The 16,467-nt window shown below is 37.7% G+C and overlaps 1 protein-coding gene across 4 annotated transcripts in view; it reads left to right on the top strand.

Annotated features, from left to right (window-relative positions):
- The window catches only part of TSPAN9 (tetraspanin 9), a 172,410-nt gene that overhangs the window by 75,043 nt on the left and 80,900 nt on the right, over positions 1 to 16,467 (top strand). For 3 of the 4 annotated variants that reach the window (XM_084502821.1, XM_084502823.1, XM_084502822.1), the window contains one exon: positions 1,854 to 1,933. In XM_084502821.1, the coding sequence (XP_084358947.1) occupies positions 1,871 to 1,933 (63 nt within the window). In that variant the 5' untranslated portion in view covers positions 1,854 to 1,870. Of the gene's footprint in view, positions 1 to 1,130; positions 1,934 to 16,467 lie in introns of those variants that run through there. The other variant, XM_084502820.1, reaches the window with a different exon arrangement.

Genomic DNA, 16,467 nt, shown 5'->3' with positions numbered 1-16,467 from the left:
GTAGCTGTATTTCTTTTGTAGTGGCCTCCTGAGATGATTTCTTTCTTAAAAAAAAATAAAAAATAAAAAATAACCAGCAATTTAAATGTTTTCCCACTTTGCACCATCGATGTGCTCTTTTTATGGTTGTGACAAAATGACAAATTTGTAAGTTCCAGCTGTGACCTGAAGTTTTTCTCTCCCTCCACTCCAAGCACTTGCACACATAGGCACCACCACATTTGCACACTCCTGCCCACTTTGTTTCAGAGCTCTACCAGATATGTTGTGTTACTATCCAGAAAAGTAATGTGGCATTTGGGTCAGAGTTTCTAGTTCACAGTCTACGTGCAATGTAGGATGATTTATTAGCATACACAAGAATAATCTCTGACTTACTAGTTAAACAGACTGTAAATAGCTGCAGGTTCAGATATCCTTGCATTTCAAGTCTTAAGAATTGACTGATCATCCTTTAAGAGACAGCAGCTCTGCTTTTCTTATTATGGTTAATTATATCATAGGTGATGGCGTTGTGCTATGTGCATGTATAGATATGTGCCTATTCAGTGTATGTCAGCTGCTAGTCTGTACCAGTTCCTTGTCCCGTGACATTTAAGCCAGAAAAAAATGTAAGTACGTGCAGTCACTGTTAATTTTGCGAGCAGGGAGAGGCTAGGTCTCGTCTATCTAATCCATACTTTTAGCAGAATTTTATTGCATAAAATGAGTATCATTACCTCACAGTTCAAGCTCATAAACAGCTAAACAGTACTTGACATTTAAAGAGATTTTCTGTTGTGCACTTGTATAGTCAAGAGTAATTCTAAATCCTCTTAAAGGTACTGTGTCATGGAGGTGTGCCCTAGGGGAGAAGGCTTCTTCTAACTGGTCAGATGGGAAGCAGAGAGGAGGGGCAAGCAAGAGGGTGGATTTATTACTTGATAGTTAGGTCAGGGATTTCTGTGGGAAATGCCCAGTGGTTGCAGCTGCTGATGATTTCACATCAACAGCAGTGAAACACAGAGCGTGCTGTTACAGCTGATTACTGAATGAGATACTGCAAACGGGTGGCAAAAAAAAAAAAAAAAAAAAAAAAGACAGCGTGTGTGAAACGGTCAGAGAGACACAGAGAAGGAAGCTGAGAGCAAGAAAAGTGATCAGGCTACAGGAAAGTCGCCCAGGTGTACTGCAGAAGCTTTTTGGAAATGGATGCAAGGACCATCTGCTGCCTATAGATTAGAGGGCTGTAGACTAAGGGCAGAGAGAAGGAGCTTATGGCTTTTCTGAATAAAAATTGAAGTTCTGCATAACTGATTCATCAAGATAAATCATGAGTATGCTCCTGCATGGGATGTTAATATATAAATCCATGGTACAGATAGAGTACAGTCTGCATTGCTATAAAAAATAGATAAAAACAACAACAATGCAGTGAATAAATTCTGCAGTGATTATCTGATTTACGTATGAAGAAAAAAAGAAGCAAAATACAGACAGCCCTTATTGTACTGTGCGTTTGCAAGGCACTGCGTTTAATGGTGAGAGATGCTATACATTAAATCTGACAACTGTGGAAAGAGAGATCATGGAGAAGTCAAGTAGCGAGGATTCTTCAATTCACCGGAGTCCATCTTTGGATAGCAAAGATTCAGATTTTGCTAAGCCTTCCGCCTCAGGGAGGCAATTTGGTCGAGGTTTTACTGCTGGAGCTTTCTATGGTACAGCTGGATCACGCACACAGAACCACGCCGGGGTTGGAACCGGGACCGGTGTTGGAACTGGGACTGGCATAAAAAGTGACAAATACAGTGCACCCAAAGGCAGCAAATATGTGGTCTTTTATCTGGATCTGTCCTTTGTTTTCCTTTTAGAATTTAAGAAGTGCAACATGGCAAGAGGCTGCCTGTGTTGTTTGAAATATATGATGTTCCTTTTCAATTTGATATTTTGGGTGAGTACTGCCTTTTCAGTTGCCTTCATTTATTAGTGTATCCTGTACTGCTGCATTATGTGAATAGTGCATCTGTGAAGTACTACAGTAAGTCACCCCCCCCATGTTTCCCTCCCCTCCCCCTCCACCTGCATAGAATATTTTCCGTGTTAAACCTGTGCCTAATGGGAAAATGCACAAGCTTTCTATATCTTTACTATCACCTGATTACTGTGGTTTAACTACTAATTCTTGAAACTCAGTGTTCTAATATGTGTTTTGAACTGTATTATTTAAGAAAGGGCAAAATTGTTGTCCTTTAGGAAGAGCAGAATTATTGTAGCATTAAAGTCGTGTGGTTAGAAGGATTTTTGCATTCTTTTGTAATACCTCATATTTTATTAAGCTGTAGGTTAGTTTAATTTAGAAGTGCATTCTCATTGCTGCCATAAATCTCATTTATTTTATGTAAACTTCATTTGACAAATGGCTTTTTCATTTGAACGAAGTTCTGTTCCATTTGTCCAATTAAAAACAGTAAATTACATATGTTCTAACCTATTATGGTATCAGCATAAATGCGAAATTACTGGAACGATGAATTAGTCTGGATTCAGTTTCAGCTACATTTGTCCATGTTGATGTGTGAAGTTGGAGACTTGCATTTGCTTCTCAGGGGTCTAAATTCTTCCCTTGGCCAAGACACATGAAGAGTTGTAACAATGCCTCAGCAAGCAAATTAAAAGCATAGTGCCTACTTTGAGCAAAACAGTGTCACGTACAAGGGAGGGAGGAAAAGTTCAAGTCAACTGCCAGCTAGGCATCCTTAAGTGAACAGTACTTTTGAGGAAATCACAGGCTAATTGAAATACTGTGTATGCATGAACAGAGCTCAATATGAAGTAGTTTGCTTTGTTTAAAATCAAAGCACACTGCTTTCCTGATGGTTGCAACTTCTGGACAAATGAACAAAATCATTCATGGCTGTGATCCAGAAATATACAATATGCCTCATACATAAACGAATACACCTCTTTCTGGATTTATTTTGGAAGAATGACCACTAACAGTCCAGATACCTATCTCTGATGTAGGGCTCATCAGTGTACAAATGGATGTCTTACTAGGAGTTTCTCTGTTTCTCTTGACCCAGTTACTGAAATAACATTGAGAGAAAGTATTAATGGGAGATTTGGTATAGTGTTGAACCACCCAAACAACAGTGATTTTTTAGGAGTAATAGATTAAAATGTTTCAGTCACTGAAGTTGTGGGAATCTTACTTAAACAGAAAGATGGGAGTGGTAGATGAAGAACATTTGATCAAAATTCACTAGTAATTGTTTTTATTTTTTATTTTATGTATACAAACCCTACCAGAATGTTGCCTTAACTATTCCTGGAATAAATCATTTCTATTTGACTCAAAGGTTTTATTACTTTGACACCTTAGAAGTATGTGTATATATATATGTATATACTTATTTTCATGTACTGTATGTTGCCATTATTTTTTATAGCTCTTCTGATACCATTGTTCATGTCCTCTTAACCGTCACCTTTTTTTTTTTTCTTTTATCTTCTTCCCAAGCAGCAACATTGGCTGGGTATAAGACCCTCTGTGCACATTTTTCCATTTCTTGACCTTGCAAACAATATTTTAGACCTCTTCTGTGTGCTCATCTATGACTATTTAGCTTCTGCTGGACTTTGTACAAATACATTGCTTCTTGACTAAGTCTAACCTACTATCTGAAATAGTCTAGAACCCTGTACTTGCTTAACTCTTACCTCTGAATCCCCTTTGCCCCTTCCCTTATATGTCTTTTCTAATTAGGCTTATACTGCTTTTATTTCAGTTATTAAACTTAGTCACATCTCTGTCTGATCTAATATATATATATATTTATGAGGCAGGCTAAACAGAATGAATATGGTGCTTTAATGACAAATACAGAAAAATGCTAAAATGCAAGATGTCAGGTAGTTTACAACAGAAATGTGATCCATTGTCCCGATTCAGAAGTCCCCCGTTCTTGACTCTATCTGACTTAAATTCAGTTTTGCTAGCCAGTCTTGACAATTCTGTGCATTCTTCCAGAGGACTGCAGTCTTGCTAGATTCTTGTTCTCTATAACCAGGCTATGCTATTGTCCTGTGTCTTGAGCCATTTGAATAAATAAAATTCTTCTCTTTTTATTCATGGCAATGTGAGCTAGAATGAATCATGCTATTGGCAGATGTTCTTGTAGTTTGACATCCCTGGCTTTGCACCTGGAACCTATGCTTGTCCTACTATGGCTGTCTTGGTTGTTTGGCTCTACATGCACTCCTTGCTGACACTGAAATTGTCAGTGCCTCCTGCTAGACCAGCCCTGTCCTTCCCTCACAGCTCTGCCACTGCCCCCAACTCCCTGTACTGGAACACTCCATGTTATTTTAGTCCTGTCTTTCCTCTCAACTTTTTTTTCCCCCATTGACAGGTTTGCTTGTTCTCATCTGTCCTGGCTTTCAGCACACTGGGCTATTAAGTACAGAATGTGTCTCCAAGCATCACTGTCAGGGCCGTGTTTGAGACTGTAGCACCCTGCTGCAGTTTGAACCTTGCTTCCTTCTGAATTTCTGTTAAGAAATTCAAGTCCAAAACCATGAATTTGTGTCTGCTCTTGAGCAGTGGCTTTCATCTTTTCTGATGCAAGGTGATTTTTTTATATATTATATGTATATATAAAAGAAGAGTCCTGTTTGAGCATGAAATCTGTCTGAACTTCATATTTAAAACCAAGTGAGACTCCTGTTCTTAGAGGTGAAGAGACCATTTCCACACGTTTATATTCTGACAAAGTCAAGAATTGTATTTTTCATACAGGAACTGATTTAGGCAACTGGAAACATAGGTGGAAAAACTGTGTTTCAAGGAATTTTTATAGACACAGTCTAGCAGCTGTGTGGTGAATGAAGCAGTTAATGGGCCATCCAGTCTGCTTGTCACAAAGCTATGTTGTTCTGAATCTGTAGTAGCAGAAGGCTGGGCTGTGGGAAGTGATGTTTTTCTCCAGTAAAAAGGTGGTTCTTCAATACTTATATACTTCAGTACTTGTAGGGTCCCAGAATGCTGGTCACTATTAGCTTGAACAATTCTCAGTGTTGGCTCAAAGAAGGATGCTCTTCTGTTGAAGAAGAGGAATCTTTGTTCATTATTTGCTTCTTGGCACAGAGAAAAGGACATAATCTGTCCCTCGTGCAGCACTGAGCTGTGCTACACCTTCAGTCTGGCAACCAGCTCATGCATATTTGAAGACCAATTATATATGTGTGTATATATACATATACAGTATGCACATTGTTTTATATATATACTATTTTGTATATGTTATTTTTTTATATGTACCTATATATGTATATGTATGTATATGCCTGAAGGTGATGGAGAAGCACAGTGGTTAGTGGATTGTCTTTATCTCCATATAACAAACATACTGCCACTGTGATAAGTATGACAAAGAGGTGGTGCATTGTTTCTGCCAGACAGGAATTAAGTGTTGGTAAATTAGATTCATGACAATAAAATACAGGTTTTGAAAACTCCTAGCAGATGTATGAGTTAATATGGAAGGACTGCATGTGAGTTCCACAAGGCAATTTGATCTAAGTGTGGCCCAGCAGTAAGTCGAAACAGAAGGTGTTTCTCCACCGTATCACTGAGGGCTTCAGGTGTTTCTCTGTGGCCCTCTGATTCTTAGCAGTTGTTCATGGCCATCTGGCATTGCTTTCTTTTAGAGATTAGGGAAGTCTGAGCTGAGGGTTAAGGAAGCTTATAGTATTTAAATGTGTGGCTAGGATGATGATTTACACCGAATTTATCCTAAGTGCATAATATGTTTTGCATATGATGGACGGGGCAACTAGAAATGTTGGTTGATTTAATTTGCCTTCAGAATATTTATGTGCAAACACATGGAGATTGCAAAGCAGCCAATATAGCACTGCAGAAGAAATCAAATATTGATTTTTGCTTCTACAGATTGCAGCTTAGTTTTCAAGAAAGGTAATCACCAAATGTAAAGATTAGGGTACAAGTATTTAATGGGTACATTTCACTTCATTATTATTTTTTTTAATTAGAAAAAAGATTTACAAGATTTTTTTTTTTTCACAGACTATACCAGAAAATCTTATTGCCGTAAAATGTAAATTTTATAATCCAAAAATTTTGAAAAGAAATTTTGTTCATGAAATGAGAATTTCATAATGAGAATTAAAAGGTAAAGTTTACAGTGACAGGAATAAATTACTAAAACTTCAGTAGAGAACTTTACAAGTAGACAGTCTTCCAAAGTATAATTTGTTCTATTAAATTAAGGTTATGACTCCACATACAGTGAAACATTCATAATACACATCTTGTTAGATTTCAGCATTGCTTTCATTTTAATATAAAACACATTTTATTAGGGGTAACATCTAGCAAGATGATTAAATTTCTCATCTTCTGTATTTCAATGGGTAGGAAGGCTAAGTATAGTCAGGAAGGAAGATTCTTAATGTGGCTTCTTCTATAAGTTGTTTATACCTAAACTACTATAAATTTTCATAGGAATAGTACCTGTTAATTAATAGTGTAATTATGAGCAGAAGTTAACATTTATCTAAGTTAAATGGAGTCAAATTTCCAAATCCAGATATTTATCATACAGTTTTGAAATAAATTTTTTAGTTGTTTGTGAACATTTTCTTTTTGCTAAAACGTAGCTAGAAGAGAAAAATGTGCTTTGGAAAGTTGCTGGTCCAGAAATATCAGTGAAAAGTCAAATATAGCAAATTTTTCATTGATGGTGTTATGAAAATTATACTGCATTGATAATTTGCCTTATTTAATCTTATAGCAGGAGTGATTCATATATTTTCTTATAGATGAAAAATAATGTTGTATGATTATCAGTGAGCATAAAGTAGCACAGCAGCCATGAAAGTCACTTTTTATTAAGTATCAGACCAAATTAAAACAAAGGGAGCGTGTCCCTTCTCTGGGTGAGGCTGGTGTCAGAAGTATTGATACTGTTGAGCAGCTAAAAATTTTAGAATGGCTTATATGGGGTAATCCATTCTTAAATGTGTATCTGTCCCTATCTGGAATAACTACTATAGCACACTAGTCTGAAGTACAAAGCTTTAATGCTCATCTGAGCCTGCTGGTCAAACAGATAAATCTTGTGAGCAGACTTTGTCCCTATGCATAACCGAAAGTTAATCTCTGAGGTTTAAGAGAGGCACGGCAGAGGGTTTGTTCCTGAAATGAGAACAAAATTGTACATTACAGACTGCTTAGAATGCAAAGCATTTTGAAATTCTCTCATTTGTTGTCCTGCCCTGAATGCATTATCTGATAGCACCCATTTTTTGACACAGGGAATAATGACAAGGAGAGACAGTGAGTGACCCCAAGATGCTTTTTCTCTTGACATAATAACAATATTTACTTCTGCCATATTTTTACTGTGATGACACAGAACAGCAGTGAGGTGACAATTGTACAATTCCATGAGAGTAAGGCTACTAAAAATAAAAATAATAATTTAAAAAGTTATTGAGGGCAATACAGTGAAATCTGGAAAACAAATGGTCTTAATTTTCTAAAGGCTAATATGTTCAGTCACATTAGCAGGAAGAACTCAGTTTTTAATAGGGATTTGAGAAGCTGTGAAAAGAGTCTGGCGTTTAGTTTGTTTCCCCTCCAGATGGTATACCACTCTTTAGTTTGCCTATGTAAACACGCACATCAGTGTTGGAGTACAATTAGACAAATGTTTTTGCATGTCAGCATTTTGGCTGAGAGAAGAAAATGCAGTATGTAGTTCAAATGCTGTGGTGTCCTAATGAATATGGTGTAAATAAACTCCATTAAAAAAAACTGTAATGTGACATTATAGCTTAATAATCAAACTTGATTTGAGGCCTGAGACTATTTTTATTTTAAAATAGCAAGGATTGCTTCAGAGCTGATTTAGACTGGTTAATCCAGGTGGTGGAGGCCCCATAACTGTTTTTAGGGGAGTGAGTCTAAGCAGTTGAAACTTGACAAGGGAGACATCCGATATGGCACTTTTCATGGTGTTCCTCTCACTTACTGCTCTTTACTAACACCATATTTAATCAGTTGGTGTTTTTTTTTTTTTTTTTTTTTTTTTTTAATAATTAATTTTGTTTTCCTTCAGTGCAGAGGTGTTTACTCCAGATGTAGGTAGGTGTGAGGGCCATTTGTATCTGTTATTTTGGATAAATGATAAGTTGATTCATAACTCAAAAAGCAGATGTTTTATACATCAGTTATAATGTAGCCTGCTGTATATAGTTTCCTCATTTGTATATGCAGACAGTCATTGAAAGTGAGAAGCAGAATAAGAATTTGAAACTAGAAAGCATGTGACAACCCCCAGCCTTCCTGAAGGTTAAACCTCTTGAAGAATATTCAAGTTCTATTCCTTATATCCTCTGGCTGTGTGACCTTAAGCAAATCTCTTCAGCTCTATGTCTCAAGTCCCCAGTTTTTAAAAATAATCAAAATACCAACTTTTATAAGGCTATGGTTGTAATCATGGTGTAGAATTATTGTTAGTTTTGTTATTTTATCTTAGTAACTGCAATGTATCTTACTTACCTCTGGACTCACAGGCTCCTGTAGAACGTATCAGTAAGCTGCTTGATTTGGCCTTTGTTAGCATGCTCCCTCTATGTCTCTTTGTGCTGCCTTCCTGGTAAGTATGTCTGCAAAAAGCTGATCCAAAGGGGTATAATCTTCCTCACGCATGTAGAATAGGATAAGCTTGTAACTCCATTGTCTGGCTGTCTGAGAGGGCATCTGATTTGCTTATTTAAATGTGCTGATGAAGAACAGAACCTGAGTAGAAAAGATGAGGGAATGTAGTTCAGTTTTTGGAAAGTAATGTTCACTTAATTGGGGTTTTGCTGTACATAAAGTTAAGACATTCCAAGGGGGCAGCCAAGTTGTTGCAGATAATTTGCTATAGTATACTTAGTAGTTCCTCTGTGTTCATACTACATCACTGGTAAGGTTACCCAACCTTTCAGCATCTCACTGGAACTTGGAATTAATGGAGGAATTCTGATGAATATTTTGGACTCTGTTTTAAATACCTTGAATGTATAAATAAATTACACCTTCCAAGAAAAGTAAAGGGACCTAATATGGCTGGAGGTATGTTGAACAGTGAATATTTGCTGAGCTTTTTGGGGTGATAACATAAAATTTAATCATTTTAATATCAATTTAGAGAAAAGGCTGCAGACAGTGAACCCAAAGCAATTTCAGAACTTTCTGGAACAAATTAGACCTAATTCTATTCAGATCTATTCAGCTCAGTCCCTTGCTGCTTAGAAGCAACTTAAATTGCTGCATGTATTCAGCAGACATAGCCAAACTTCCAAGTGTTTGGAAATTTGGAGTGATTGTTCTTTCATCCATCATTTCCTGAACCAGGCAAAAGTTCACATTGCTGTCCAAGCCTCTTTCATTGAACCACTCCATCTAGCTTAGCAGGGATATTGAATATTTTTGGAGCTTGCTGCTGGTTTGAAGTTCAAAAGTCATCTGTCATTTATCTTCATTAATGTCTGTCAAAACTTGGCACCATGGCAAATAGGTTTATCACTGCTGAGGTAGTGCAGGTGGTGCTAGGTATGCCACAGCATTACTATTCGTCTAGCTCATGTTTGTGGTTGTCCTTTAACAAGTCACAGTCAAGTCCCTAGAGCATTAGTAACCAGTCTGAACCCAACTGTAAATGTTTAATGTCACAGTTGCCACATAGGCTTTCATCTAGTTTCTCACCCAGTGCCTCTATATGCTCTAGCTGTTGGTTGTCCTTGCATCCCTTGGAAGGGAATGGAAGCTGAAGCACAGCATGTCTAGCTAGCAATATCTTTGATTCTGTTTCCTTGAGTTGTTTATGTTCGTTGTTAAATGAAGTATATGAGAATTAGTTTTTCAGAGTCAAAAGAACTAATAATTTAAAAGAAAATTGTTGCTTTTGTTTTACTCGGGAAGGAATTGTGCACCCATGGATTCTTGTTGAGTCTGCTTGGTCCTCACTGCAAGCTGAATTTGCTACTCCTGTCTTTTTGCCCATCTTCTGACTCTCCTAAATGTAAACCCTTGTGCACCTGAGAGGCATACATTTGAAAATACATTGAACTACTAAGTGTCTATATGTCTTTCTTTCATATAATACTTGTCGTGGAATGTCAGAGACTGAATTTGTATCTTTTTGATTTCTTTTGTGTACTTCTTCATATTTCTTTCTCAAGTGCATTCAGGTACAATTTCAAGGGCTGTAGGTACAAACTGTAGGAAGTCACTGCATGACTGTTGATTCTTAAAAGCAACATCTTGAAACATCCCTGTGTGATTGGGAAGTATATATCATGCATTGAGAGTCATTGCAAGGATTTAAAATCAATAGAAATTAGTGTGCTAATCTCTTGCTACTTACAGAACTATTAATTTCCAAATTGTAAGGAGCTGTGGTTTACAGTTTTTTAAACTAAATTAAGCATTTTTTTTTTTTTAAATTTCTGTATGGTTAAGAGGACTGAAGCAAGAATATGATGAGCTTTCAATGAAAATATGGTTATGAACAGACAACTGTAAGCTGTAGGGTTTCATCAGCTTAACAAATTACTAGTAGTTAGCAGAGATGTATTAGTTGCTTGTGCGTACGTTTCTGCTATGCTGTACATGCAATGAAAAGCATGTTAAGTTAAACCAAACAGCTTACTCTGCAAATACTGTGTGTAATAGTTAACAATGGAAGCAGTTAACTCAGACTAATTCTGTCATATGTAATAATCTCTGTATGCCGTAATGTACGATCACTGTAACGGTGTACATTCTGAAATGGTGCAAAAATGAAAGAGGGGTAAAAATTGGCACTGCACAATAAGATTCACTTCATTTGGTAGCTCAGAGAACTAAAATCCACATAAGATTTGCAAATCTAAAATGAACAGTTTTGCAACTGATCGCTTCTGATTCATTAGATTTTTGCACCTGAGCATGTAGCAGGTCCTCTGATTTTTCCTTTTAAATGGTTTGACTTATATAGATACATAGTAACTGAAAGTTATTCTGCTGGTAACTTTAAGTAACTTTGAGTTACCACGAAGGCTACTTCTGAATCAGAGGTTTGTTCTTCTTTTAGGGTTCTTGATTGATTTATTAAGCACATCTTTAAATAATGTTGCTGGATGTTACATTTTGTTAGTATCTGTGTCATTGCTGGGTAGGTTGCATTCTTCACAATTCTTATTTTTTCTTCTGTGTTGTCCTGGAGAACTTCCAACCAATTATTCTATATATTCTATATATATATTTATTATATAAACGATCTGGATGTAGGAATAGAGGGTATTTTGAGCAAGTTTGCTGATGACACCAAACTTGGAGGAGTTGTGGACTCAAATGAGGGCGTAAAGGCCTTGCAGAGGGATCTGGACAGGTTGGAGAGCTGGGCGATCACCAACCGCATGAAGTTCAATAAGAGCAAGTGCCGGGTCCTGCACCTGGGACGGGGAAACCCTGGCTGCATGTACAGACTGGGCGATGAGACGCTGGAGAGCAGCCCAGAAGAGAGGGATCTGGGGGTCGTGGTAGACAGCAAGTTGAATATGAGCCAGCAGTGTGCCCTGGCAGCCAGGAGGGCCAATCGTATCCTGGGGTGCATCAAGCACGGCATCGCTAGTAGGTCAAGGGAGGTGATTGTCCCGCTCTACTCTGCGCTGGTGCGGCCTCACCTCGAGTACTGTGTGCAGTTCTGGGCACCACAGTATAAAAAGGACATGAAACTGTTGGAAAGTGTCCAGAGGAGGGCTACAAAGATGGTGAAAGGCCTTGAGGGGAAGACGTACGAGGAACGGCTGAGGTCACTGGGCCTGTTCAGCCTGGAGAAGAGGAGGCTGAGGGGAGACCTCATCACAGTCTACAACTTCCTCATAAGGGGGTGTCAAGAGGCAGGAGACCTTTTCTCCATTAACACTAGTGACAGGACCCGCGGGAACGGGGTTAAGCTGAGGCAGGGGAAATTTAGGCTTGACGTCAGGAGGGGGTTCTTCACAGAGAGGGTGGTTGCACACTGGAACAGGCTCCCCAGGGAAGTGGTCACTGCACCGAGCCTGTCTGAATTTAAGAAGAGATTGGACTGTGCACTTAGTCACATGGTCTGAACTTTTGGGTAGACCTGTGCGGTGTCAAGAGTTGGACTTGATGATCCTTAAGGGTCCCTTCCAACTCAGGATATTCTATGATTCTATGATTCTATGATTATGTTCTTAAGCAGGTAGAAGAGCTGCCTGTCAATAGATTGTAGTTCAGAAATGTAAACTCATTTCATATCATTTCAAAGCAGTTTTAAACTAAATTACTGGTTAAGAATCTTGCTGTCCTATATGCTTGTTCACCATCCATTCCAGTTATTCTAGCTATCACCATGTTCCCAAAGAGTGCCTTTTCTGCAGTGTCCTTTGGTTGCAGACAAAGCCAGTTCAGGGGGTGAAAAAAGAAAAGACAATTTTCTGATCTTAACTGCTCTTTCCTCAGAGTTCTGATTGCCCTGTCATCTCCACTTCTGCTGTTTTAAGGAACTGACATTACATCTGTTGCTATAAGACTTAGTCCCTTAAGACCATTCGATGTATTTATCCTCTTGACACCTTGTAAGTATGGGCAGTGCTTTTATCCTCATAATACAGATGGAAAGCTACCAAAACAAAGAGAATACCTACAGTGGAGCACAGGCTAGAGGGCTGAAAGCTATTGAAGACCAGAACTAGCAAGTCCACATGTAGTACAGATATGCTTGTATGGAATTCTGTTTGGCTGTGTGTGCATGGCATTGTACATGAGCTTAGAAATCCTGCTTGTCACATACCATAAGCTTGGGTGTCTTTTGCTGCAGTCTTCCCTGCACTTTCATTTCCAGATTAGTTTGGGCAGAGAGCTTAAATCTGTCTATATCCATGGTGTAGATGTGTCCTACTAAATGTTTTGTACAAAGTTAAATTCTATCTGGACCTCTCAAGTCTTTCATAAGTGTCTTAAGCAACAGGCCATCTGTTATGCCCAGTGCCTTGTGGGAGACTTGGTGCAGGCAAGACACCTCTGAACTCTGCGTGCTTATATAGCATGGTCCCCAGGCATAAGACTCCTTTCATGTTCAGGACCTTAAGACCATCCAGGCTGTACTCTCCAGAACTCTAGCATGTCACTGGCTTCCAGAATTACCTAGAAGAGTGGAAGTTTTCTCATGTCATGTAACAAAAATCCTAAAACTGCCAACTACCTGTAAAGTGTCCCTAAGAAAATTAAAGCTGTCTTCTTGAGACTGTCAACCAATGGACTTGAGTCAAGGTGAAGACTTTGGTAGGGGATATCTCTCTTTGCTGTGTCCATTAAAATAAGTTATTTTATGACTCCAAACTAGCTAATACAATAATTTCATGAATGGTAAATAAATAAACCAAAATAAACACTTAAAAAAAGGTAGAGGAATTAAGATGAAAAAGCTTCCTGTTGCATATCTGGCAATAATGATTTTTTCTGCTTTTCCGAGCCTTTGAAGCCATCCGTAAATGTGTCTTCAATTGTCAAACTTTTGCTATAATGGCCTTTTCAGTGGGTAAAATGTAGAAAGAACTCTCTGGTAGGATCTTTTTATTCCACAGCCAGGATGATGTGTTTATGTCTTTCAGTGCTACATTGGTTTTGTGTCTTACGGGGTGTACTTTGTTGTTGTGTTTGTTTGGTTTTTAGGTGTTATCTACTTTGTTCATAGACCTGTGGAGGTAACTGTGATATATGACCTTGGTGTGAAAGAGCTATCTGTTATTCTGGCAGGTTTGAAGCTATTTTCTTGGGAATTTTCACTGTCTGCCTTTTGGTAAATATGGAAACAGTCACTATTATTGGATTTAGCCCTGTTTTTTTTTTTTTTTTTTTCCTCAGCCTGTTCTCCCTTTTATATCTCGGTTAGAATAAAGTGTTATTGTGTTTCATGATTTATTAAATCGTAGTGCTAAGGCTTCTATCATTCTTCTTTGAGCATCTAAACTGATGATCCAAATAAACCATAGTAGTATGGTTACACGCTGAGACTACTGTGTTTGATTTATATTGGTTTGATTTATCTTCTTGTAATGAGGCTTGAACAAAAAAATGGATATATTGGATCAAACCAGAAGTTCACATATTCTGAGTGTAGATGAAGAAGATTGCAACTCTATAAACAGTTATAAAATGGTGTAAATAATATTTCCTTGACTTACTTTCCCAGCTTCCAGAGGATGCTAGGGATTTCTTAAACTGGAGGTGACAGGTCTATCCTTCCTGCTTAAAAGGCACTAAAGGAATTGAACAAAATCATGTAATGCCTTTCAAGTAATTTATCCTTTTGGCCTTCTGAAATGCTGTGGCAGTAAGTTCAGTAGCCTAATTATGCATTGTGTGAAAGAGAACTTGCTTTTAAGCTTACTGCTTGATAATTTCAAGAGATGCTGACAGTCTTTCTGAAAAACAGTGAACTGTCCTTTCTGCTTGTCATTGTTGTTTTTATTTATTTTATTTCATTAGTGGAATGTGAAGGAAGTCAGAGAAATTCTAATATAAAAATGAGGTTACAGTATATAGCAGATGTTTAGATCATAGTGTATGTTTAGATTATAGGGTCATAGAAAAAAGTTTAGTTTGATAGGGATCTCTGTAGACCATCTTGTCCAACCTTCTATGGAAAGCAAGGCCTTAGGTTATAATACCCCGGGTCTTGTCAGCTCAGCCTTGAGTGTTTACTGAAAGAGAGATTCCATCATTTCTTTTGGTAATTTATTTCATTATTTATCAATTCATTCCAATTGTTTTCAGTTTTTCTCATGTGCACACAAAAATTCCCTCAGCAACTTGTGCCTATTGCTTGTCTTAGTGGCACTCTGCTGGATGGTCTCCAAGTTTTGAATGTCTTCTGGGAAGACCAAACCTGGACACAGCATTCCAAGTGTGGTGTATCAAGTACTGAGAAGAGTAAAATATACTTGTAATAATAATTGTATCCCTTGATGTGCTGAATATAATCTTGCCAGTGCAGCCTGGGACATGATTTAGATGCTTACACTAATATTTATGCTGTTGTGGTGCACTGTGGTGTAGCTTTTAACATACAATTTAAAACATTGGCATGCACAGCACTCCATGTGAGTTCAGTTAGATGAAGTTTTACTCCAATGACAGAAAACTTCTCATCCTCACTTTTGAGCATTTACATTCCTACTATATTGCTGCAATTTAACACTTTCCTTCTTTTATTATTTATTCCCTGAAAGAATGGATCTGACTGCTTTCCCTTGCAGTCTCTCCTGAAGAACACTTCAGATAAATACTTCTGCTTCTTTGAGCCATTCAGCACTTTTTGTAGTCTATCCTGCAACTGTGTCACTAAGTCACATTTAAACTCCATCCAGCTTGAATGTACAGACGGCACAAGTGCTGACAAGAACAAAAATACTGATCTTTTCCCTCCTGCATCCAAGCAGCATCAATGTGTGACTGTGTTCTTTGGTATAGTATATTGATTTTATGCATTGCTGTATGTGTTATACTGCTTCACAGTATTTATCTGAACTGCTTACTAATTTTTTTTGCTTCTACAGCAGTTGTATTTCTAGCCTGAGCTGAGCTACTGCTGTCCACAAAGTGCTTGTTTTGTCTGTTACATTTAGTCTCATTAACAAAGTGAGATTCTTTTATATCAGAATCAAGAGATTTCAGGAGTTAATGATTTCATGTTTTTTACTGGGGCTAGGGGAGTGTGAGTGCTTTTTTTTTTTTTTTTTTTTTTGAATAAAAACTTAATTTTTAGTGTGTTTGCTCAAGTGTTTTTAAACGTTGCTTTATATTTTAAACTTACCTTGGGCTAAGACAGGAAACGTCTTAAAAAAAAAAAAAAAAAAAAAAAGTGTGTGAAAAATCATCTGTAGAAATATAGTTGTTGGTTGTTTTTGTTTTGTTTTGTTTTTTAAAGTGTTTTATTGAAGTGACTCTGACAACTTTGTGTGTTTCCCAGAGGTGTATCTGTTTTGGTGTGTCCTAGTTATCCTAGTTTTAGCCACTTTTTCATGTTCTTAAATATGTTTTCTTCAGAGGACTGTGTTGGACCCCAAACATACTTTTTTCAGGATACTTCATCTTGCTTGTCCTCACAGAAAATTGCTGGAATCAGGCTTGTTTCCACAACACACATATTTCTAGAAGGTCCAGGAATGCAGGTTTCTTGCTTAAAAGCTTCTACAACTGTGTGTGAGCAGTAATAAATGGTTGACACAAGCCTTTGGGGACAACTTTAAATGACTGAACTGTTGCCTATTTCAGCAGTCTCGGGGATTTTTTTCCCAACTGCTTGGATGCGGTGTTATGAGCCTGACCCAATCCTTAGTGACATCTTGTCAGGCTGATTAATGTAGACTCCAGAGAATATCTGGAGCTTTTGCTGTATGATT

Source organism: Aythya ferina (assembly GCF_964211825.1).
Source record: "Aythya ferina genome assembly, chromosome: 1".
Classification (NCBI taxonomy): domain Eukaryota; kingdom Metazoa; phylum Chordata; class Aves; order Anseriformes; family Anatidae; genus Aythya; species Aythya ferina.
Note: the sequence above shows the minus strand (reverse complement) of the source record. Positions and strands in the feature narration are given on the sequence as shown.